The sequence below is a fragment of the Eriocheir sinensis genome, chromosome 64 (genome assembly GCF_024679095.1).
Source record: "Eriocheir sinensis breed Jianghai 21 chromosome 64, ASM2467909v1, whole genome shotgun sequence".
NCBI classification, from domain to species: Eukaryota; Metazoa; Arthropoda; class Malacostraca; order Decapoda; family Varunidae; genus Eriocheir; species Eriocheir sinensis.
The window spans coordinates 1,557,968-1,582,830 of NC_066572.1; the positions used below are offsets into that span (position 1 = coordinate 1,557,968).

The window sequence follows — 24,863 nt, forward strand, 5'->3', positions numbered from 1 at the left end:
GAAGGGTGGGGAGGGGAGGGTGGTGAGGGGGTGGAGAGAGAAGGGTGGGGAGAGAAGGGTGGGAAGAGAAGGGTGGGGAGAGAAGGTGGGGAAAGAGAATGGGTGGGAAGAGAAGGGGTGGGAAGAGAAGGGTGGGGAGGGAGGAGTGGGAAGAGAAGGGGTGGGAGGGAGGGTCGGAAGAGAAGGGGTGGGAAGAGAAGGGGTGGGGAGGGGAGGGGTGGGGAGGGGGAGACTGGGGGTGACTGGGGAGGGGAGAGAGGACGGGAGGGGGGAGGGGGGTGAAATCTGCACATGGGGAGGGTAACTTACACCCCATGAGGAAGGGAGGGAAGGTGGGGAGGAAACCTGGGGAGGGGAGGACAACGGGGGAGGGGGTGGTATGGGTATGTGGGGGTGGGGAGCTGGGGAGGGGAGGGGGGGCCAGGTGGTCATATCCCTAAACCCCAAATTAGGACTAAGCCTCTCCCCAGCGGTTAACTCCCCAAGGTCTAATTCCCCAAGCCTCCCCAGTTCTCTCTCCCCAGTTCTAAGATCCTCTCTCTCCTCTTCCCTCCCCTTCCTTCCCCAATCTCCCCTACGATCTGAGACTCTTTCCTCCGCTTCCTCCTCCTCCTCCTCTTCTTCTTTTACCTCCCCAGTTATGATCTCTCTTTCCTCCCCACTTCTTCTCCCCTCCTCCTCTTCCTCCTCCTCCTCTTCCTCCTCCTCCTCCTCCTCCTCTCCCCATTCTAAAGAGTCTGGCTCGAAGGAAGAAGACATTGTGGTATTTGTGACCGGGGTGAAGGGGTGGGGAGGAGGGGGAGGGGAGAAGTGGAGTGGGGAGAAGGGGAGAGGGGAGTAAGTGAGAGGGGGGTGAGAGGGGGAAGAAAGGGGAAGTGGGGGGTGAGTATATGGGGAGGATATGGGTACTGAATGAGGAGGTGGGGAGGAAATGGAGGAAAACTGTGTAGGTGGGGAGGAAACAAATGGGGAGTGAGATGGGGAGGTAAAGAAGGGTGGGGAGTGACTTGGAGAGTGGCGGACTGGGGGAGAATGAGCAGGTGGCGGAGGTGGGGGTGATTGTCTTACTGGTGGGGAGTGGGGAGAAGAGGAGGAGGAGGAGGAGGAGGGATGGGGAGGGGAGGAAGCAGTCCGGGGAGGAAGAGAGGAATGCTGGGGAGAAAAACTTACATGTGAGAGATCTAACTTTGGCACAATATCAGGTATCCTCCCCACTCCCTCCCCTCCCCATCTCCTCTCCCTTTGAACTCTCTCACCTACCTCCCTTTCCTCAGCTCTCTCCCTCCTCTCCCCTTCACCCCCTACGCCTCCCCTCCCCAGTGCACCTCCCCACATCCTTCCCCTCCCCACAGCACCCCGTACCACCCCTCCATCCCCCCTCAGTCCCCCCTCAATCCCCAAACTCTCACAACTTTTTGATTTCGTGAGGGACAAGTTAGCACCCCGATATCTCCTGTCTATGTCCTCCCCAGCTTCTCCCCGGTGCGTGAGGGTTTCCAGGGAGCCAGTGAGGTTGTGCAGGCTTCTACTCCCCGCTCTACTCCCCGGCTTACTCCCCATATCCCCAAGTAAGTCATCGGAGAGGCAGGAGAGAGAGTCATGTGGGTCATCAAGGGCTTGTCGAACTGTTTCAAGAATGGTATCATCCGAGGAGCTTAGTTTATCGAAGCTCCCATACTCCTCCTCCTCCTCTTCCTTCTGCGCCTCCTCCTCCTCCTCTTCAGTCGGGGTGTCCTGCCAGTCTGAGGGTATGACGTCAGCCTCAGAGGGAACGCCTTCAGAACGACTGCTTTCACTGCATTCAATAATTGTATACAGAAGACGCTTGGCGGTTCTTGGTGTGAACTCCGAGGTGATCATGCGGACTTGTGACGCCCCGATTTGGCTCCTACAAGTCTCCTCCATCTCCAGGTCCTCCCATGAACTCTCCCCGGAGCAGAGGTCGGGGGAGCCCACAGGGGAGGCGAGGGACTGGGAGGCTGAGGAAGTGGAGGTGTTTGCGACTGAGTCCATGTCCTGGGGGTCAAATTCCTCCTCCTCCTCCTCCTCCTCCTCCTGATGTTCCTCTTGTGCCCCCGTGGTGAAGGTAGTTTTTCGACCATGGGTTTCCTGTGAGGGTATCCTGGGGTATCCTATGGTCCCAGGGGTGGTAGGACTCACAATAGGATCCTTCTTCAGATATCCTTCCCCTTGTGCCCCCGTGGTGAAGCTGGTTTTTCGACCCTGGGTATCCTGTGAGGGTATCCTGGGGTATCCTATGGTCTCAGGGGTGGTAGGACTCCCCATAGGATCCACCGCCTCCTCTTCTTCGTGACCTCTTCTCTGTCCCCTCCTCTGTGTATCCGAAGTCCTTGGGAGTCCTATAGGGTCAGAGGTGGTAGGACTTCCCAGGGATACAGGTCTTGTGCCCCCCGTGTCCGGCCTTGGGGGGTATCCTAGTATCCTTCCGCAGGGGGCGACGATGGAGCCCCCCTCTAGGATGTGCCTGGAGGATGCCCGTAGGAGCTCCGCCACGGCCTCCTGCGACACGCCGGAGTAAGGGCCCGCCTCGCTCACGGCCTGCAGGAGGCGACGCGCGGAGTCCTGTAGGATCTCGTGTGTGGAGGGGAGGGTGGTGGCGGTGGTGGTGGTGGTGGTGAGGGGGTCCGCGGTGGTGTGTGCGGGGGAGGAGGTGGTGGGGGAGAGGGAAGGGGTGAGGGAAAGGGTGAGGGAAGGGGTGTGGGAGGGGGTGTGGGAGGGGGTGTGGGAGGGGGTGTGGGAGGGGGTGTCCTGGGACGGGGGGGAGATGCGGCGCCTCTTGATGTGCAGGCGTGGGGGGGAGTGGGGGGGGTGGGGAGGGGCGGCGGGGGGGGATGAGGGGGAGGTGAGGGAGGTGGAGGGGGAGGTGAAGGAGGTGAGGGAGGTGGTGGAGGCGCCCCCCTCCCCCCCCTCACTCCCCAGGTCCTCCGCCTCGCTGCTCGCCCCCCGCCCCCCGCCCCCCCGCAGGTCCCTCTCGCTCACGCACCGCCGCCCCAGCTCTCCCCGCCGCCTGGGGCCGAGGTGGGGGGCCGGTGGGTCCCTAGGGGTTCGGGGGCCGTGCTGGGGGGAGGGGGGCAGCGGTAGGGGGAGGGAGGAGCGGCGGGGGCGTTTCTTCCTGTGGGGGGGCGACGCGCCCCGCTCCGCGTCACTGTCTTCGGAGGTGGCCGCGGCCCCCGCCAGGCGGCGCGCGGCGCGCTGCCGAACGCGGCGCCGCTGCGTCCTGGGGGAGTCCTCCGGGGGGATGTCTAGGCCAGGGGGGAGCCTGCCGCGGGGCGCGGCCGCCGCGGGGTGAGTGTCGCTCTCGTCACCACTCAGGGACACCTCCTCCTCCTCCCCCTCCTCCTCTTCCTCTTCAATCGAGTCCTCTTCCTCCCCGCCCCTGGCCGGCGCCCCCCCGTGGTCCATGGACCTGAAGAAGGACCTGATGAAGGCGTCCTGCGTCTCCCCCAGGACCGGCACCCTGCGGGGGGGCGCCGTGCCCGCCAGCGCCGCGGCCAGCTCGGGCCCGGCACCGCTGTCCTCCAAGGAGTCGCGGCTCATGCCCCCCAGCGAGTGCTCGTCTGCGCCCCGCCCCGCCCCGCCGCCGCCGGCCCCGGGGGGCGCCGCCTCGTCCGGGGCCTCAAGGCTGTCTTCGGAGAAGTACTCCGCCTCCAGAGGCCCCGCGGCGGCTGGGGCATCCCGGGGCCCGGGGAGCGCCGGGGCGGGGGCCGTTGGGCCCGTCGACCCGTATGAGGCGATGCCGGCGGCTCCGGGGCCTCCCCCGCCCCGCCCAACCCCGGGGCGGGACGCGTTGGCGTTGTCGTCCAGGCGCCCCGCCCCGCCGTCCCCGTCGCGCCGCGGCCCCCACAGGTGGCAGGTGACGCCCTGGTCCTGGGTGGGCGGCGCGGGGCGCGGGATGCGGGTGGTGGTGGTGGCGGTGAGCGTCCTGGAGGTGGCGGTGAGGCTGGTGGAGGTGGTGGTGGAGGAGCGGGACTCCCGCCGCGTGGTGGTGGTGGTGGTGGTGGTGTGGCGGGCTCGGCGCCCCCCCTGGCCCGCCTCGCCCCGCCCCGGCGACGGGAGCTGCGGCAGGCGGCGGGGGGCACGCGGGGTGCTGGGCTCCGACCACACCTGCCGCGTGGGGGGCGCCTCCCCCTCCTTTCTGCGGCAGCCGCAGCCCCGCTCCGAGCGGGGGCTACGTCGGGGGGCCCCGGGGGTGCCGGGGGGGCCGGGGGGGCCGGGGTACAGGCGGCGCGTCACCGCCTCGATGATCTGCTGGCGTCTCTCCCGCTCCTCGGGGGGCAGCGACGACCCCCGCGATAACCCCGACGACGACGAGGACGAGGACGACGATGACGAGGCCCCGGAGAGGGCCCCGTGCGAGCCCCGCGGCGGGGCGCGGCGCGCGGCCAGGGCCAGCACGTCGGGCACGCTCCTGTTCCGCCGCAGGCCGCGCTCCACGGCGGGCCACACGCTCTTGTCCCAGCGGCGCCGCGCCTCGGAGGGCGACGTGAGCGGCGAGGCGGAGTCCGCGCGCGCCGCGCCCCCGCCCCCCAGGTCCAGGTCCAGGCTCAGGCCGCGCGGCGCGCCGTCCCCCGCCGCCGCGGAGAGCTGCGCCAGGCGGGAGTCCAGCGAGGCGCAGGCGTCCATGGGCGCGGCGCCCCCCAGGTAGTGTGTCAGGCCGGGGACGCGCAACCCCCAGGCGGCGCCCTCCTCCGCCTCCTCGTACTCTGACGGGGACTCGCTGGAGGAGCGCAGCCGACCCGGCGTCCAGGCGGGCGGCTCACCCCCCGCCAGGTGCGTGGCGCCCTGGCCCATGGCGGCGGCGGCGGCGGTGACAGTGGCGGCGTGGCGGCGGCCCTCCACGGCGGCCACGGCGGACCTGCGGCGGAAAGGGATGACACACACACACACACACACACACACACACACACACACACACACACACACACACACACACACACACACAGTACCAAAGAGACAAGTAACTAAATGAACAAATATACAAACAAATAAGTCGACACAACAATAAATAAATAAACAAACAAATAAAACTAAGACCAACCTAATAGCTAGCGTCATTATTATTATTATTATTATTATTATTATTATTATTATTATTATTATTATTATTCCAGGAGGAGGAGGAAAGGTCTTGGAGAAAACATAGACAAGGCTTCCCTCCCCCCTCCCCCCTTTCCCTCCATCCCTCCCTTCTCTCCCCTTTCATCCTCACCTCTCTCTCTCCTACTTATCTAACCTACTTTTTTTTGTCCTTGCATTCCTCCTCCTCCTCCTCCTCCTCCTCCTCCTCCTCCTCCTCCTTTTGTTCCAGTTGCAAAATCTTCCTTATAAGTTCTTGGAAGAGAGGCCATAGGAGGGAGAGAAGAAAGGAGGGAAGAAAAGAAGGAAGAAAGGAAGAAGAGAGAGAAAGGAAGGAAGGAAGGAAGGAAGGAAGGAAGGAAGGAAGGAAGGGAGGAAGAAAGGAAGAAGAGAGAGAAAGAAAGAAAGAAAGAAAGGAAGGAAGGAAGGAAGGAAGGAAGGGAGGAAGGAAGGAAGGAAGGAAGGAAGGGAGGAAGAAAGAAAGAAAGAAAGAAAGGATGGAAGGAAAAAATGAACAGCAAGCAGAGAAAAACCCAAGAGAGAGAGAGAGATCGAGAGAGAAGATGCTGACCTCCTCAATCCCAAGACAAGGTCATTTAAAAGGCTTCAAGCACACTCTCTCTTTCTCTCTCTCTCTCTCTAATCCTGTCTCCCCTATCCTGTAATCTCCCTTAACAGACCCTTCTCTTCCTCTTCCTCGTCCTCGTCCTCCTCCTCCTCCTCCTCCTCCTCCTCTTCTAACAAACAAACAAGCACGCACAAACAACTTAATATATAACAGTTAGTATTAAATAAAGCAAGCAATTATTAAGGTTCTAAAAGGGATACACAACATTGGTAAGGAAGGAAAGCAAAATTAATTAGTTAAAAGATATTTGGAAAGGATAAAATACTATAGAAATAATTGATTAGAAACAAACAAAAAATGCGTAGAAAATATATATATATATATATATATATATATATATATATATATATATATATATATATATATATATATATATATATATATATATATATATATATATATATATATACGCAGGAAAGGAGAGAGAAATAAAATGATTAGAAAAAGATGATAAAGTTAAAAGAAAAACAAACATTGGGGAGGAAAAAACAAACATTGGGGAGGAAAATTATAAAGAAGAAAACATTGGGGAGGAAAAACAAACATTGGGGAGGAAAATTATAAAGAAGAAAACATTAGAGGAAGAAAAACAAACATTGGGGAGGAAGAAAAACAAACATTGGGGAGGAAAATTATAAAGAAGAAAACATAAGAGGAAGAAAAACAAACATTGGGAGGAAGAAAAACAAACATTGGGGAGGAAAATTATAAAGAAGAAAACATAAGAGGAAGAAAAACAAACATTGGGGAGGAAAAAACAAACATTTGGGAGGAAAATTATAAAGAAGAAAACATAAGAGGAAGAAAAACAAACATTGGGAGGAAAAAATAAAAATTGGGGAGGAAAATTATAAAGAAAAAAACAAAAATGAAGAAAAAAACATGAAAAAAGGAAAACAAAAACAAACATTAGTAAAGAAAACAAACATTGATGAGGAAAAATATTGATGCAGCAGAAAAAAAAATCATAGAGGGAAATAAAATCGAAAAAAATCATAGGCGAGGGAAATAACCGGTCAGGGAAAAATATATATATACAGGAAAGGAAAAAAAACAAACATTAGAAAAGAAATAACAACAACAACAAAAACACGGAGGAAAATATGATAAAAAAACACAGGGGATGAAAATCGAATGCAGTACAATAGAGGGAAAAAAATATTACAAGGAAAACACAAAGAATAAGTAAAGAAAATAAATGTTACCAGGAAAAAAACATTGGGGGAAAAGATAAATGGTAAGAAAATATGAAAAAAAACAGGAATGTGGATTAAAACAAAACAAAACAAGGAAAATAAGCAGAACCAACAAACAAACAAACAAGCAAGCAAGTAACTATTAAGCAACAAACAGCAGAAAACACACACACACACACACACACACACACACACACACACACACACACACACACACACACACACACACACACACACACACACGATATGGCCGCAAAAATACAAATCTATTAACAATATCAATTTTGAATCATTGTAAAAATTTCATCATAATATTTAAACATCACAAAAATCGTAACAATATTCAAGTATCATATAAATTTAGTAACAATATTAGCTTTACCTTATTATAGAAATTTAGCAAGAATATAAATTTTAAGGATTTTATAAATTTTGTAAGAGTATTTAAACATTATAAAAAGAGTAACTATTATTTAAACATCACATATGGTCGATAAATGCCTTGGATATATCATTTAATTAGGTCATACTTAATTAGAATATAACATTATGGGAAATAGGACTAATTACATCTACTTCTATGTAATTGTAATGGGCTGAGAGCTTAGACCAATGCATCAGTTAAATGACTCTGTGAAAAAATGAATTAATGAAGGAGAAATTTTGCCACACAAGCTTAATTTAGTTAGAGAACATCACTAATGATCACCTCTTAGCTAATTATAGGACGGGGGAAGATAATGACACCCGGTTAATGACATTGAAACACACACCTTGATTTGAAAGAATGAAGAATGTAGAAAAAACTCGAAGAAGAAGGAGGAGAGTGAATGAAGAATGGAATGAATGGACGAGAAAAATCTAATTGAAAGAAATGAGAAATGAGATGAAAGAATGAAGGAAGAAATGAAAGAAATAGGAATGCAAGACCAATTATTATTTAGATCAGTTTATCATTGGAAGACTGAGGGAGAGAATGAACCAGTGAATTAGTGAATGAACCAATATATGAAAAAAAATGAGAAATGAGAGATGAAAGAATGAAGGAAGAAATGAAAGAAATAGGAATGCAGGAACAATTGTTATTTAGATCAGTTTATCATTAGAAGACTGAGGGAGAGAATGAACCAGTGAATTAGTGAATGAACCAATATATGAAAAAAAACGAGAAATGAGAGATGAAAGAATGAAGGAAGAAATGAAAGAAATAGGAATGCAGGAACAATTATTATTTAGATCAGCTTATCATTAGAAGACTGAGGGAGAGAATGAACCAGTGAATTAGTGAATGAACCAATATATGAAAAAAAACGAGAAATGAGATGAAAGAATGAAGGAAGAAATGAAAGAAATAGGAATGCAGGAACAATTATTATTTAGATCAGTTTATCATTGGAAGACTGAGGGAGAGAATGAACCAGTGAATTAGTGAATGAACCAATATATGAAAAAAAACGAGAAATGAGATGAAAGAATGAAGGAAGAAATGAAAGAAATATGAATGCAGGAACAATTATTATTTAGATCAGTTTATCATTGGAAGACTGAGGGAGAGAATGAACCAGTGAATTAGTGAATGAACCAATATATGAAAAAAACGAGAAATGAGAGATGAAAGAATGAAGGAAAGAAATGAAAGAAATAGGAATGCAAGACCAATTATTATTTAGATCAGTTTATCATTAGAAGACTGAGGGAGAGAATGAGCCAGTGAATTAGTGAAAGAAACAATATATGAAAAAAACGAGAAATGAGAGATGAAAGAATGAAGGAAGAAATGAAAGAAATAGGAATGCAAGACCAATTATTATTTAGATCAGTTTATCATTGGAAGACTGAGGGAGAGAATGAACCAGTGAATTAATGAATGAACCAACGAGGGTCAATCTTGGAGTCAACGCAAAGGGCCTGATAATTGTTACAAACTATCCCACCGCTGGCACCAGTGTAACAATAGGAGGAAGAAGTTAAATTTAGTGACAATAACCGTAATTTTGAGAAACACGTTAAGAGGTCACTAATTATCTTAAGGTTATCGTGAAAGGGTTGAAATATTTAATCACACAACCGTAATTAAGATGGAAAGGACAGGTAATTATCGACCAATAAAAGGGTATCAGGGCACCTCTCCTCCCGAAATTGACCTCTCTTTTTTTTAATATTTTTCTTATGTGAATGAATGAATTTATGAAGGAGTTATTTAGTCACACAATCTTACTTAACACAGACACACAGTAATTAGGAGAAAATACATGTTAATTAGGCAGCACTTAAGTCTAGCAATAATTACGTCATTATCAGCATGTAATAGGCTTAGTAATTAGGGAAAGGTCATTAGCAGTTACTTAAGCAGCCAGGCAGGATTTACTTACACGGATAATCTAAATGAGGTTACTTAAATGGGTAATTATGATAATAGTAATAATAATAATGTTTGTAGTTAGACTTTTGTACTTAATATAGTAATAGTAGTAATTAGACTCTAGGTTACTTATAATTACACACACACACTTATATATAATTACTTATGATACTTATATTTTAATTATTTGTTACTTAAGATTATTTTTGTTGTATATTAAATAATTTTGCTTAATAATTGGGTCTTTTTCCCTACTACTACTACTACTACTACTACTACTACTACTACTACTACTACTACAATCTACTTACCGGGGTGTTGTAGTGTGGGTGGGGGTGGTGGGGGGGCGGCTCTCCCCTCCCCCCTCACTCTGCGTCCAGGCCTGTAGAAGGAGGAGGAGGAGGAGGAGGAGGAGGAGGAGGAGGAGGAAGAGGAGGAGGAGGAAAAGTATTAGACTATAAACATTTCAATTCTACTCTCTCTCTCTCTCTCTCTCTCTCTCTCTCTCTAATATAGTAACCCCACAAATATATGTACTTACTTATCAAATTATGTAGTAGTAGTAGTGGTAGAAGTAGTAGTAGTAGTAGTAGTAGTAGTAGTAGTAGTAGTATGGATGTTATGGTAGTAATAGTGGTAGTGTTAACAGTATTGGTAGTAGTAGTAGTAGTAGTAGTAGTAGTAGTAGTAGTAGTAGTAGTAGTAGTAGTAGTAGTAGTAGTAGTAGTAGTAGTAGTAGTAGTAGTAGTAGAGGTGGTAGTGTATATTGGTAACTGGTTGGAGAGAGACTGAGTGAGAGAGAGAGAGGGAGAGAGAGAGAGAGGGAGAGAGAGAGGAGGGAAGTGTCTCTCCCTCCCTCCCTCTCTCTCCCTCCCTCAGTTAACAAGATCAAAATGGCTTGCTGGTTATTCCCCTCCCCCCCTGCCTCTCTCTCTCTCTCTCTCTCTCTCTCTCTCTGCTCTTTTTTTTCTTCTCTTCTTCCTCCTTCTCCTCCTACTCCTCCTCCTCCTTCTCTTCATTCACTCATTCCATCCTCCTCCTCCTCCTCTCTCTCTCTCTCTCTTTTTTCTCTCTCTTCCTCCTCCTCCTCCTCTCTCTGCTCTCCTCTTTTTTCTCTTTTTCCTCCTTCTCCTCCTTCCTTCTCTTCCTTCCTTCATTCCATCCTCCTCCTCCTCCTAATTCTCCTCCTCCTCTTCCTTACCTCCTTCAGTGGCCGTGTGAGGGGGGGCGAGGGGGGCTGCAGGGGGGGCGGGGGGGGCATTGAAGGGGGGGCGTGGTAGCTGAACACTCGACAGCCGATCGCAACAGAGGTGCCGTCCAGAAGGGGTCGCGCGCCCCCCTCACCCACCACCTCGCCCCCCACCTCCACCTGGCACCCCCCGAGGACCCTGTGGGGGGGAGGGGGTTAGTACGCACATACGAACACATATACACACACACACACACACACACACACACACACACACACACACACACACACACAGTACCTGAGTGTGACATGTCCATGGGCGTGAACCAAGGTGCAGTGGGCGGGCGCTACTCCCTCTCCCTGTAGGGGGATGTCCGCCCCCTTGCCGCTCCCCACCACCGAGGCGCCCGTCTGAGAAGGAGGAGGAGGAGGAGGAGGAGAGGTGGGGTTTTGGAAGGTTAGGTTAAGTTAGGTTAGGGTTCGGTAGGGAAGGAAAGGGAAGGAAGGAAGGAAGGAAATGAAGGAAGGAAGGAAGGGATGGCAAGGAAAGAAGGGAAGGGAAGGGAAGGGAAGGGGAGAGAAGGGAAGGGAAGGGATGGCAAGGGAAGGAAAGGGAAGGGAAGGGAAGGAAAATAAAGGAAAGGGAAGGGAAGGGAAGGGAAGGAAAAGGAGGAAGAATGGAGGAGGAAGAAGAAAAGGAAGGAAACGAAGGAAAAAATAGGAAAAAAAAGAAAAATTAGAGAAAGAAAAGTAAATATAAAAAAATATATTGCAACAATCACAATCTCTCTCGCTCACCTGGATTGAATAGATGATCATTTTCTGTCCATGCAAATCCTCAGGTAGATTGATTAAAACAGGTATACTAGTGACTACCCCCCTGCCCCCCGCCCCCCCTGCGCCCCCCACGCCCACCCCCCGGTCCGTGGTGGTGGGCGGGGGGCGGGGGCTGGTGGTGGAGGTGGTGGTGGTGGCGGTGGTGTGGGTCTGGACTCCGATTTCAACCCCATTCAACCAATCTCTTGTTTTCCGGCGCGGTGTCATCGGTGGTGAGGATGGTGGTGAGGGTGGGTGCTGTGGGGGGGGGGGGGGGGGGGAAATAGTTGTAGTAGTAGTAGTAGTAGTAGTAGTAGTAGTAGTAGTAGTAGTGTTGATAGTAACTTTATTTTTCTATTTTTTTAACCATATTTTTTTCCTTTCTCTAAATAGTTTCTCTTCCTCTCTTTCTTTCCTTCTTTCCTTCTCTCCTTTCCTTCATTCTTTCTTTCCCTTTCCTTCTCTACCCTTTTCTCTCCATCCATTCCTCCATTTTTATCTTTACTCCTTTCTTTCTTCCATTCTCCTTCTCCCCTTCCCTTTCTTTCCTTCCCATCTAACCCTCTTTTTCTTCTAATCTTCCTCTTCCCTTCCCTTCCCTTCCTTACCTCAGCACCCAAAAGCTTCTTCAGATCCGCCAGCTCCCTCCTGAGACTCGATAAACTGGTGCCAGCGCTGGGATACTCCTGGTCCAGACTCAACACGCTGGTGACTCCGCCAGGATAGGTTTCGTGCTGGTAGTGCAGGTTGACGGTGGGAGTGTTGACGATGCACCTTGCCCTCGCTGCGTACCTGAGGGTTGCTACACTCTCCGAAAAGCAGGTGCTGGATGGTGACACGGCTGAGAGGGAGAGGGAGAAAGGGGGTTAGATAAAGAGAGAGGAAGGGAGATTGAGTGAGATAATGAGTGTGAGAGAGAGAGAGAGAGAGAGAGAGAGAGAGAGAGAGAGAGAGAGAGAGAGAGAGAGATAAAGGGGAATAGGAGGAATGTGAAGATTGGTTTACTTTCTCTCTCTCTCTTCCCTTCTCTAATTAGCCTCTTCCTCCTCCTCCTTCCTCTGTCAATCCTTTCCCCTTACCTTCCTCCTCCTCCTCCTCCTCCTCCTCTTCCTTTCCCTCTCTATCATACTTCAATCCTATCTATTTACACTCTCCAACTTGCTCCCTCCTCCTCCTCCTCCTCCTCCTCCTCCTATTGATAGACTGGTGCCAAGCGGTGGGATACTTACTAGCAATCATAAGGGTCTTTGCATTGCCTCCGAGAGTATCCTTCAAGAGCCAGGTCAAAACGGAGTCTCTGTAGGGAATGAAAGGAAGCCTGCCCATCCCTCCTCCTCCTCCTCCTCCTCCTCCTCCTCGGACTCTTCCTTTGCCTGGTCTCCTTATTGTTGATGTTTGTGTGTCTGTTTCGAGATCTTCTTCTTCTTCCTCTTCTTTTCTCTCTTCTTTTGTTTCTTTGGTTTCTTCCTCCTCTTCTTCTTCTTTCTCTTCTTCTTCTTGTTCTTCTCCTTTCTCTCTTCTTCCTTCCTCTCTGATTCCAAGTGATCTTCTTCTGTCTTCCTCTCTACCTCCTCCTCCTCCTCCTCCTCTTCCTCCTCTTCCTTCCTGTCTTCCTATACTCCACCGTCTTCTGCCACCTCCTCCTCCTTCTGTCCCACCTCCTCCTCCTCCTCCTCCTCCTAAGCTTACACTCCGCATTCTTCCACCCACTCCTCCTCCTCCTCTCCTCCTCCTCCTCCTCCCCTCCTCCCAGGCCCCCTCGCTCCTGAAGGTTGTGCAGGAGGCGGCGCTGGCGAGGGACACGAGGGAGCCTGCCCGCGTGGAACCCTCCGTCAGACCGCGCTCGGCTGTCATGGGAAGAAAGTGAGGAAAAGAATTAGAAGAGTTTGGGGTAAAATATAAAAGAAAATTAAGGGTTTGAGGAAAGAAAATGGGTAAAAAGTGTTTGTTTTCATAATTTTAATGGGAAAATACCTTAGTTTGGGATGTGATAAGGAAGAAATTAGGTAAAAAGTGGAATTAAATGAGTTTGGGGTGAAATATAAAAGAAAATTAAGGGTTTGAGGAAAGAAAATGGGTAAAAAGTGTGTGTTTTGATAATTTTAATGGGAAAATACCTTAGTTTGGGATGTGATAAGGAAGAAATTAGGTAAAGAGTGGAATTAAATGAGTTTGGGCTGAAGTATAAAAGAAAATTAAGGGTTTTACGAAAGAAAATGTGTAAAAAGTGTTTGTTTTCATAATTTTAATGGGAAAATACCTTAGTTTGGGATGTGATAAGGAAGAAATTAGGTAAAGAGTGGAATTAAATGAGTTTGGGGTGAAATATAAAAGAAAATTAAGGGTTTTACGAAAGAAAATGTGTAAAAAGTGTGTGTTTTGATAATTTTAATGGGAAAATACCTTAGTTTGGGATGTGATAAGGAAGAAAATTAGGTAAAGAGTGGAATTAGATGAGTTTGGGGTGAAATATAAAAGAAAATTAAGGGTTTGAGGAAAGAAAATGGGTAAAAAGTTTGTGTTTTGATAATTTTAATGGGAAAATACCTTAGTTTGCGATGTGATAAGGAAGAAATTAGGTAAAAAGTGGAATTAGATGAGTTTGGGGTGAAGTATAAAAGAAAATTAAGGGTTTTACGAAAGAAAATGTGTAAAAAGAGTGTGTTTTGATAATTTTAATGGGAAAATACCTTAGTTTGCGATGTGATAAGGAAGAAATTAGGTAAAGAGTGGAATTAAATGAGTTTGGGGTGAAATATAAAAGAAAATTAAGGGTTTTAGGATAGAAAATGGGTAAAAAGTTTGTGTTTTGATAATTTTAATGGGGAAATACCTTAGTTTGGGATGTGATAAGGAAGAAATTAGGTAAAGAGTGGAAATAGATGAGTTTGGGGTGAAATATAAAAGAAAATTAAGGGTTTGAGGAAAGAAAATGGGTAAAAAGTGTTTGTTTTGATAATTTTAATGGGAAAATACCTTAGTTTGGGATGTGATAAGGAAGAAATTAGGTAAAAAGTGGAATTAAATGAGTTTGGGGTGAAATATAAAAGAAAATTAAGGGTTTTAGGATAGAAAATGGGTAAAAAGTGTGTGTTTTGATAATTTTAATGGGAAAATACCTTAGTTTGGGATGTGATAAGGAAGAAATTGGGTAAAAAGTGGAATTAGATGAGTTTGGGGTGAAATATTAAAGAAAATGAAGTGTTAGGGGAAAGAAAATGGGAAAAGCAGATTATTAGATTATTAGATTAGAAATTAAGAAGTAGCGTACACCCGGAGGCGCGTTGCTTCACTCACCCACCGGGAAAGTAGAAATTAAGATAGATAAAAAAGGAATGGCAAATATATTACAGTTAGAGGTAAATTACAATGATGATGACGATGATGATGATGACACACACACACACACACACACACACACACACACACACACACACACACACACACACACACACACACACACACACACACACAGACACACACACAGACACACACACACACACACACACACACACACACACACACACACACACACACACACACACACACACACACACACACACACACACACACACACACACACACACACACACACACACACACACACACAGACACACACACACACACAGACACACACACACACACACACACACACACACACACACACACACACACACACAGACACACACACACACAAACACACACCACACACACACACACACACAGACACACACACACACACACACACACACACACACACACACACACACACACACACACACACACACACACACACACACACACACACACACACACACACACACACACACAACACACACACACACACACACACACACACACACACACACACACACACAACATCACACACCCACACACACACACACAGCCACATGAGGGAGAAAAAGGAAAAAAAAAGGAAGAGAAAAACAGTGATTATGTTATATTATAGGAATTTGTTATACGAGAGAGAGAGAGAGAGAGAGAGAGAGAGAGAGAGAGAGAGAGAGAGAGAGAGAGAGAGAGAGAGAGAGAGAGAGTAGATAAATAGATAGATAGATATATTAATATACATACATACATACATACATACATACATATACATACACATTAATATAGAGGAGATGTTAGTAATATTAGCAACACACACACACACACACACACACACACACACACACACACACACACACACACACACACACATACAAATTCTACTTTTTTTTTCAATATTATATCTTTCACAAATGTCACAACTCTCTCTCTCTGTCTGTCTGTCTGTCTGTCTGTCTGTCTGTCTGTCTCTCTCTCTCTCTCTCTCTCTCTCTCTCTCTCTCTCTCTCTCTCTCACTTCATTCCTTTCACTCTCGTTTTCGCCCCCCCCACCCCCACCCTCCACCCCCCCACCCTCTCTCTCTCTCTCTCTCTCTCTTACCAAGGGCGGAGATCACGTTGCCAAGGGTCACCAGAGACTTGTTGATGTTTGCACCCTCCGTCAGCCTCCTCCGGTCCCCCTCCCCCCCGCCACGCTCACTGGAGGAAAGGGAGAGAAGGGAGAGAAGGGAGAGAAAGGAGGAGGAGGAGGAGGAGGAGGAGGATTATGGTTATAGGTTAGGTTAGGTTATGGAGGTAGGGGAGAGAGGAAAGGATAGGAAAGGAAGGAAGGAAGAAAGAAAGAAAGAAAGAAAGAAAGAAAGAAAGAAAGGAAGGAAGGAAGGAAGGAAGGAAGAGGGTCAGTATATGATATGGATGTAGGAAATTCATATATCCTTCCACAATAATGACTACTACTACTACTACTACTACTACTACTACTACTACTACCACTACTACTACTACATCAACATCTCTTCTGCTATCCTCCTCCTCCTCCTCCTCCACCTCCTCCACTTCTTACCTGCCCGCGAGGTCCACCAGGGTCAGAGTGGAGCGGGTGTGGGCGCGCGGCTGCTCCACCTCCAGAGTGAGCAGGGCGTGGGAGCGGGAGGAGTGGGCGTGGGTGGGGGTGGGCGCCCGGCTTCTCCGCGCCAGCCCCCGCGCCAGGAGAGTCCACGCCGCCCCCCGCTGGTCAATGGGGTGGCGGCTGACTCCTGGGGAAGGGGGGGAAGGGTTAAGAAGGAGGAGGAGGAGGAGGAGGAGGAGGTGAAGGGAGGAAGGAAGGAAGGAAGGGAGGAAGGAAGGAAGGAGGGAAAGAAGAGAGGGAAGAGAGGAGACAGAGAAGGTGAAGGAAGGGTTTGAAGGAAGGAAGGAAGGAAGGAAGGAAGGAAGAGAGGAAAATATATTGAAAGAAAGAAAGAAAGAAAGAAAGAAAGGAAGGAAGGAAGGAAGGAAGGAAGGAGGAGAGGAGGGAAAAATATTGAAAGAAAGAAAGAAAAAAGATATGGAAAGACAAACAGTATACACACACACACACACACACACACACACACACACACACACACACACACACACCTACCCCCCCTCCCCCCCCCTTCCCCCCAGCACCCACCGTCCACATGGGGCCCCGAGATAGGGTGTTCCCGGACCCTGAGGGGACGGTCCTGGTCTTCAGGGGCGGCCAGCAAGTCCCTCACTCGCTCATTGTAGATTTCCACTAGACTGAGGGAGAGAGAGAGAATGAGAGAGAGAGAGAGAGAGAGAGAGAGAGAGAGAGAGAGAGAGAGAGAGAGAGAGAGAGAGAGAGAGAGAGAGACGGGGGGGTTGGGGGAGATGAAAAGAGGGATTGGAGGAAAGGGAGGGAGTGGAAGGAGGAGAGAGAGAGAGAGAGAGAGAGAGAGAGAGAGAGAGAGAGAGAGAGAGAGAGAGAGAGAGAGAGAGAGAGAGAGAGAGAGAGAGAAGACCAATTAAGGTGGATTCTACAGGTAAAACAACTGATTAGCACAGGTAGAGAGAGAGAGAGAGAGAGAGAGAGAGAGAGAGAGAGAGAGAGAGAGAGAGAGAGAGAGAGAGAGAGAGAGAGAACCTAACCTAAACTAACCATTCCAAAGCTCAATACTCCTATATCCTTAAGACTTTATCCTAAGCTTAAGAGTGAATCCTACGACCTATCCTACGGCTGTACCTGAGGGTGAGGGAGAAGTCCTGCGCGCAGATATCCTCAGGGCTGTATCTATCCTGCAGGCGTGTCAGAAGTCCTTCGCAGATTCTTGGGGCGAGTCCTGGGGCGTCCTGCAAAAAGATTGATAGATAGATAGACAGATAGATATACATGTTCTCTCTCTCTCTCTCTCTCTCTCTCTCTCTCTCTCTCTCTCTCTCTTCCTTCCTTTTTCCTTCTCCTTCCTTCCTTTCTCCTTCTCTTCTTCCTTTTCCCCCTTCTCTCCCACGAGGAGGAGGAGGAGGAGGAGGAGGGAAGGAAGAGGAGGAGGAGAAGGAGGAGGAGATGAAATATGGAAGGAAAGTTAAAAAAGAGAAAAGAAGAGGAGAGAGAAAAATTAAAGAGGAGGAAGAAGAGGAAGAGGAGAAGGAGGAGGAGGAGGAGGAGGAGGAGGAGGAGGAGGAATGTCACAAGGAAAGTTAGGAGAGAAAAAAAGACGAAATAGAAGATTTAAAGAGGAGGTGGAGGAGGAGGAGGAGGAAGAGGAGGAGGAGGAGGAGGCAATTCTAACCCTTCTTCTCTCTGGCAACTCTCCCCCTCCCCCGGCCCCCCCCCCGGATGTGGCCCCCGGGTAGCAGTGCGCCTCTCCTGCCACGTCTGTCGAACTTGAACCTGAACTTGACGCCTGAAGGAAAGTCACCACTGGAGGAGGAAGGGAAAGGGAGGAGAGGAAAGGGGAGAGAAGGAGGAGGGAAAGGAAGGAGAGGGAAGGGGAGAGAAGGAGGAGGGAAAGGAAGGAGAGGGAAGGGGAGAGAAGGAGGAGGGAAGAGGAGGAGGAAAGGAAGGAGGGAAGGGAGAAGAGGAGGGAAGGAAGGAGAGGGAAGGGGAGAGAAGGAGGAGGGAAAGGAAGGAGAGGGAAGGGGAGAGAAGGAGGAGGGAAAGGAAGGAGAGGGAAGGGGAGAGAAGGAGGAGGGAAAGGAAGGAGAGGGAAGGGGAGAGAAGGAGGAGGGAAAGGAAGGAGAGGGACGGGGAGGAGGAAAGGAAAGAGGAAGGGGAGAGAAGGAGGAGGGAAAGGAAGGAGAGGGAAGGGGAGAGAAGGAGGAGGGAAAGGGAGGAGAGGGAAGGGGAGAGAAGGAGGAGGGAAAGGAAGGAGAGAAAGTAGGAAAATATACGGAGAAAAGAGAAAGGAAGGGGAGGGAAGGGGAGAGAAGGAGAGGGAAAGGAGGAAGGAGAAGAAGGAGGAGAGGAGGAGAGGGAAAAGAGAAAGGAAGGGGAGGGAAGGGGAGAGAAGGAGAGGGAAAGGAGGGAGAGAAGGTAGGAAAAGAGAAAGGAAGGAGAGGGAGAGGGAGAGAAGGAGGGAAAGGAGGGAGAGAAGGTAGGAAAAGAGAAAGGAAGGGGAGGGAAGGGGAGAGAAGGAGAGGGAAAGGAGGGAGAGAAGGTAGGAAAAGAGAAAGGAAGGAGAGGGAGAGGGAGAGAAGGAGGGAGAGAACGTAGGAGAGAGAAGAAGAAAGGAAGAAGATGGAAGGAGAGAGAGAGAATGGTATCGATCTATCCATCTTGTTAACTTGCAACCATAAACAATCAATCAATCTATCCATCAACTCAGTAATTGGACGCCCTAGGATTCCCCCTAAGGATATGCGAAGGACTCCCAACACGACAACAGGATGGAGCGCCCTCAGGATAATACAGGAAGGACCTCTATAGGATAATCAAGAAATTCACACTGGGAAGGAAGGGAGGAAGGAAGGAAGGAGGGAAAGAAGAGGGAAGAGAGGAGACAGAGAAGGTGAAGGAAGGGTTTGAAGGAAGGAAGGAAGGAGGGAAAGAAGAGAGGAGACAGAGAAGGTGAAGGAAGGGTTTGAAGGAAGGAAGGAAGGAGGGAAAGAAGAGAGGGAAGAGAGGAGACAGAGAAGGTGAAGGAAGGGTTTGAAGGAAGGAAGGAGGGAAAGAAGAGAGGGAAGAGAGGAGACAGAGAAGGTGAAGGAAGGAAGGAGGGAAAGAAGAGAGGGAAGAGAGGAGACAGAGAAGGTGAAGGAAGGAAGGAGGGAAAGAAGAGAGGGAAGAGAGGAGACAGAAGGTGAAGGAAGGGTTTGAAGGAAGGAAGGAAGTCCATTTTTAGATAATAACATTAGTTTTAAAAATTGAATAAATCATGTTTTGAGACACACTGTCATCTTAACGAATAGAAATGGACAGTTTCTTATATTTGATTTCCCTGACTCGAGAAAATAACCCAATTACAACCATATTAACTAATCTTCTCTTGCCCTGCCAGACTAAGATGATTTTGCCCTCAGGAGATGGCTTTTAAAATACGAGTTATAATTGTTGAACGAATATTGAATTTCTTACGTATTAGAAGGGAGATTAATGTACTATAGGGAAAGGTTATAAAAAATAGATTAGTCGGTGCTGAAATTCACGTGTCACAGAGAACGTATTTTGGGGGGGTCTTGTGTAATCGGAGAGGAGGAGGAGAAGGAGGAGGAGAAGGGAAATTAGGAAAGAGAAGATTTAAAGAGGAAGAAGAGGAGGAAATGAAGGAAGAAAAGGAGGAGGAGAAGGAGGAGGAATGTGCAAGGAAAGTTAGGAGAGAAAAGAAGAGGAGAGAGAAGATTTAAAGGGGAAGAAGAGGAGGAAATGGAGGAAGAAAAGGAAGAGGAGAAGGAGGAGGAATGTGCAAGGAAAGTTAGGAGAGAAAAGAAGAGAGGGAAGATTTAAAGAGGAGGAGGAGGAGGGGAGGAAGAGGAAGAGATGGCTTGTTATTACTATTACAAATTCCTCTTCCTTGCAATCTCTTCACTTTTCTTTCCCTTTCCATCCCTTCTCTCCTGTCTCTTCCCTTTCCTTTCCCTTCTCTCTCCTTCCTTCCTTTCCCATCCTTTCTCTCCTCTCCTTTCTTTCCCTTCCCTCTTCGTCCTTTCTTTCCCTTCTCTCTCCTTCCTTTCTTTCCCATTCCTTCTCCTTCCTTTCCTTAATTCCCTTCTCTTCCCTTTCCTTTCCCTTCTCTCTCCTTCCTTCCTTTCCTTTCCTTAATTCCCTTCTCTCTCCTTTCCTTCTATCTCCTTCCTTCCTTTCCCTTCTCTCTCCTTTCCTTCTCTTCCTTCCTTCTCTTCCTTTTCCTTTCCCTTCTCTCTCCTTCCTTCCTTTCCCATCCTTTCTCTCCTCTCCTTTCTTTCCCTTCTCTCTCCTTCCTTTCCCATCCTTTCTCTCCTTTTCTTCCTTTCCCTTCTCTCTCCTTCCTTCCTTTCCCATCCTTTCTCTCCTCTCCTTTCCCTTCTCTCTCCTTCCTTTCTTTCCCATTCCTTAATTCCCTTCTCTTCTCTCCTCTCCTTCCCCCTTCTTTAACATGCCTTCCCCTTTGAGAGTAATTTCTTCTTAAATTTATCCCCGAATATCCTTTTCCAAGACATCACTAAGAGAACGTGTCTTCGTAAGTCAATTCATTGTATGTTAATATTGACTGAACAACATGTCAGTCTTCCAAAATTTGAAAGCTATATTATTTTTTCTACCACGCAAGTCTATTTTCTTGTAATAACTGATTCGTTTAATTCGGAAAAGTAAATAAAAGAAAGTATATCCAGTAACCTGCTTTCCTCTTAACAGACTAAGATGATTTTACGCCCACGAGATGGCTCTTAATATACAGGTTGTAATTGTTAAATGTATGCTGAATGTATCATGTATTAATGGGAGATTAATGTATTATAGGCTAAACTTATACAAAATAGATTAGTCGGTGCTGAAATCCATGTGTCACAGAGAACGGATTTTTGGGGGTCCTGTGTAATCGGAAAGGAGGAGGAGGAGGAGGAGGAAGAGGAGGAAGAGGAGGCAACACCCGTCTCATCTCTGGCAACTCTTCCCCTCCACCCCAACCCCCCCAATATGACCCCCTGGTAAGAGCCCCCCATCCCCCCCCCTTCCCCAGCCAGCCTATTGAGCTTGAACCTGAACTTGTCGCAAGGAGGAAAAGTCCCCATTCGAAAAGGAAGAGGAGGAAGGAGAGGGAAGGGAGGGGAAGGAGAAGATAAGGAAGGGAAGGGGTAGGGAGAGAGAAGAAAGGGAAAGGAAGGAGAGAAGAAATGGAGAGGAAGGAGAGAAAAAGGAAGGGAAGGAAAAGAGGAAATGGAGAGAAAAGGGAAGAAGAGAAAGGAAGGAGAGAAAAAGGAAGGGAAGGAAAAGAGGAAATGGAGAGAAAAAGGAAGAAGAGAAAGGAAGGAGAGAAAAAGGAAGAAAGTATAAGGAAGACAAAGGGAAGGAAAGGAAGGGAAAGGAAAAGAAAGGAAAAGGAAGAAGAGAAAGGAACGAGAAATTATGGAAAACTATAATATATCGAATAATTATCGATAACATTCGCTATTTTACCCTTCCAACGTAATTTCTTATCACCCAAAAATAGTTATATATCGTGATGATTATCTAAATACACCTGGCAAAGGCAAAAGTGGATCCAGTTTGTTATATATAACTTCCAAACTCGATAAAATAAACAAATCAAATATATATTCACTAACCTAACCTTGCCCTCCCAGACTAAGATGATTTTGCGCTCAGCAGATGACTTTTAAAATACGGGTTATAATTGTTGAACGTACACTGAATTCCTATAGTGTTAAAGGGATTTTGATGTACTATTATGTAAAGGTTATGCACATTAGATTAGTTTGTGCTAAAATTCATGTCACGGAGATAGTATTTTTTGGGGGTCTTGTGTAATAGGGAAGGAGAAACAGAAGAGAGAAGGTTTTAAGAAGAGGAGGAGGAGGAGGAGGAAAAGATATGGAAAGGAAGGAGAGAGAAAAAATAAAGAAAGGTAGGGAAAGGACAGGAAGGAATGGAAGGGAAGAGAAAAGGAAGGAGAGCGTAGGGAAGGAAAGGAAGGAGAGAGAAGAGAGAGAAAGAAAGGGAGATAAACGCGAGGAATATTGTTAAAGATCGTAATAAATGCCTTCCACAACGTTAACATTAGGAAGTGTCAAAAATTGCTCTTGCCTCATCTGATCACGAAGCAAGAAGTGGTAAGCAGATATAATTGTTACCCAGTTTCTTATATGTAATTTCCCTAACTCGAAAAAATAAACCAATAAAAAATATATTCACTAACCTACCCTTGCCCTCCCAGACTAAGATGATTTTGCGTTCAACAGATGACTTTTAAAATACGGGTTATAATTGTTGAAGGTATACTGAATTTTTATAGTCTCAAAGGGATTTTAATGTACTGAAGAGGTTTTAAACATTAGATTAGTTAGTGCTGAAAGTCATGCGTCACAGAGAACGTATTTTTTGGGGGGTCTTGTGTAATAGGGAAGGGGAAGGAGGAGGAGGAAGAGGAAGAGAAATGTGATGGAAGGAAAGTTGGGAGAGAAAAGAAGAAAGAGAAGATTTAAAGAAGAAGAGGAGGAGGAGGAAAAGAAATGGAAAGGAAGGAGAGAGAAAAGAGAAAGAAAGGAAGAGGAAGGAAAGGAAGGGAAGGGAAAGGAAGGAAAAGGTAGGGGAGAGGGAGGAAAGGAAGGGAAGAGAAAGGAAGGAAAAGGAAGGGAGAGGAAGGAAAGGAAGGGAAGGGAAAGGAAGGAAAAGGTAGGGAAGGAAAAGGAAAGGAAGGAGAGAGAAAAGAGAAAAAAAGGAAGAGTAGGGAGAGGAGAGAAAGGCGAGGAACATTGATAAAGATCGTCCTAAACCCTTCCATAACATTAACATTAGAAATTCTCAAAAATTGATAAGGTTGAAAGATGACAAGGCGGTCGGCAGCATCGTATAAAATAGTTACCCCAGTTTTTTATATCTAATTTCTCTAACTCGAAAAAATAAACCAATAAAAAATATATTCACTAACCTACCCTTGCCCTCCCAGACTAAGATGATTTTGCGCTTAACAGATGACTTTTAAAATACGGGTTATAATTGTTGAAGGTATATTGAATTCCTGTAGTGTTAAAGGGAAATTAGTGTACTATATGTAGAGGTTATGAATATTAGATTAGTTAGTGGTAAAATTCATGTGTCACAGAGAACGTATTTTGGGGGGGACTTGTGTAATCGGAGAGGAGAAGGAGGAGGAGGTATTTTGGGGGGGTCTTGTGTAATCGGAGAGGAGAATAGGAGGAGGAGGAGGAGGAGGAGGAGGAATATGGAGGGAAAGTTAGGAGAGAGAGGAGATATTCCCGATACTCAGAACGCTTCATCTTTCCCTTATAATCTCTCTCTCTCTCTCTTCTTTTCAATGGATTTTATACAAATTTACGTTGTTACTTGTTTTTTGTGTGAGAGAGAGAGAGAGAGAGAGAGAGAGAGAGAGAGAGAGAGAGAGAGAGAGAGAGAGAGAGAGAGAGAGAGAGAGAGAGAGAGAGAGAGACACACACACACACACACACACACACACACACACACACACACACACACACACTCAATTTAAATGCCTTGCCAATCTCATAATGTCCTTATCAGCTGACGAACATAAGAACATAAGAACATCGATCCTTCCCTTCCTTTCCCAACCCTTCCCTTCCCTTCCCTTCCCAACCTTTCTCTTCCCTTCTCTTCCCATCCCTTCCCTTCCCTTCCCTTCCCTTCCCTTCTCTTCCCATCCCTTCCCTTCAAGAGGCCGAGTAGCTGAATGCTCTTTCGGGAACCTCTTTGGATTCTTTAAAGGAACATCGAGTAGCGGGCTTTTTTATATTTTAGTTTCCCTCTCCTTTCTTGTTTCCTTGCAACAATAAACAATCAATCAATCAATCAATCCTTTTTTGGTGTCCTTGTGCTGTCTCCTATGCTGTAAAAAAAATAAATAATAATAATAAAAATAAAGGAAATATGAGGAGAAATTGATATAGCCGCCTCCTCCTCCTCCTCCACCTCCTCCTCCTACTACTACTATTACTACTACTACTACTACTACTACTACTACTACTTACCTCAGTTCCCATAATAGTGTAGGTCTTCCCAGTACCAGATTGACCGTACGCTAATATGCACGCGTTGAACCCAAGAACCACAGACGCCTCGACCTCTCGTCCAAGATCTAAGTAGACCTATAATAGTAATAATGGGTTAGATAGGGAAAGGGATGGGTAGGGAAGGCAAGGGAAGGGATTAGTATGGAATGGAAGGGAAGAGAAGGGAAGGGAATGGATGAGAAGGGAAGGGAAGGGAAGGGAATGGATGAGAAGGGAAGAGAAGGGAAGGGAATGGATGAGAAGGGAAGGGAAGCGAAGGGAAGGGTAAGAAAAGGGAAGGGAAGCGATGGGAAGGGAAGGGAAAGGAAAGGAAGGGAAGGAAAGAGAAGGGAAGGTATGAGATGGGTATAGGAAGGAAAGCAAAGGGAAAGGAAGGGAAGGGAAGGGAAAGAAAGGGTTGAGTTTCCCTTTAAAATATAGTTTTCTTTGATAATACATTTTCTACAATATTTAAAGGTAGACAAAAAAGAAAATGGAGGAGCGACTATGGGGGGGGGGGGGGAGGTCTCACACACACACACACACACACACACACACACACACACACACACACACAAG

General features: G+C 47.4%; 1 protein-coding gene across 1 annotated transcript in view; it reads right to left on the reverse strand.

The window, feature by feature from the left end:
* Positions 1–210: 210 nt before the first annotated feature.
* The window catches only part of LOC126987182 (uncharacterized), a gene marked incomplete at its 3' end in the record, with an annotated part of 35,889 nt that continues 11,236 nt past the window's right edge, over positions 211–24,863 (reverse strand). The window contains exons 4-15 of the mRNA XM_050843973.1: positions 24,264–24,380; positions 17,365–17,471; positions 16,792–16,901; positions 16,201–16,393; positions 15,739–15,836; positions 12,518–13,135; positions 11,897–12,129; positions 11,271–11,546; positions 10,771–10,883; positions 10,485–10,671; positions 9,595–9,665; positions 211–4,876 (exon numbers count right to left, since the gene is read on the reverse strand). Coding sequence (XP_050699930.1) covers positions 211–4,876; positions 9,595–9,665; positions 10,485–10,671; positions 10,771–10,883; positions 11,271–11,546; positions 11,897–12,129; positions 12,518–13,135; positions 15,739–15,836; positions 16,201–16,393; positions 16,792–16,901; positions 17,365–17,471; positions 24,264–24,380 — 6,789 coding nt within the window. The remainder of the gene's footprint in view (positions 4,877–9,594; positions 9,666–10,484; positions 10,672–10,770; positions 10,884–11,270; positions 11,547–11,896; positions 12,130–12,517; positions 13,136–15,738; positions 15,837–16,200; positions 16,394–16,791; positions 16,902–17,364; positions 17,472–24,263; positions 24,381–24,863) is intronic.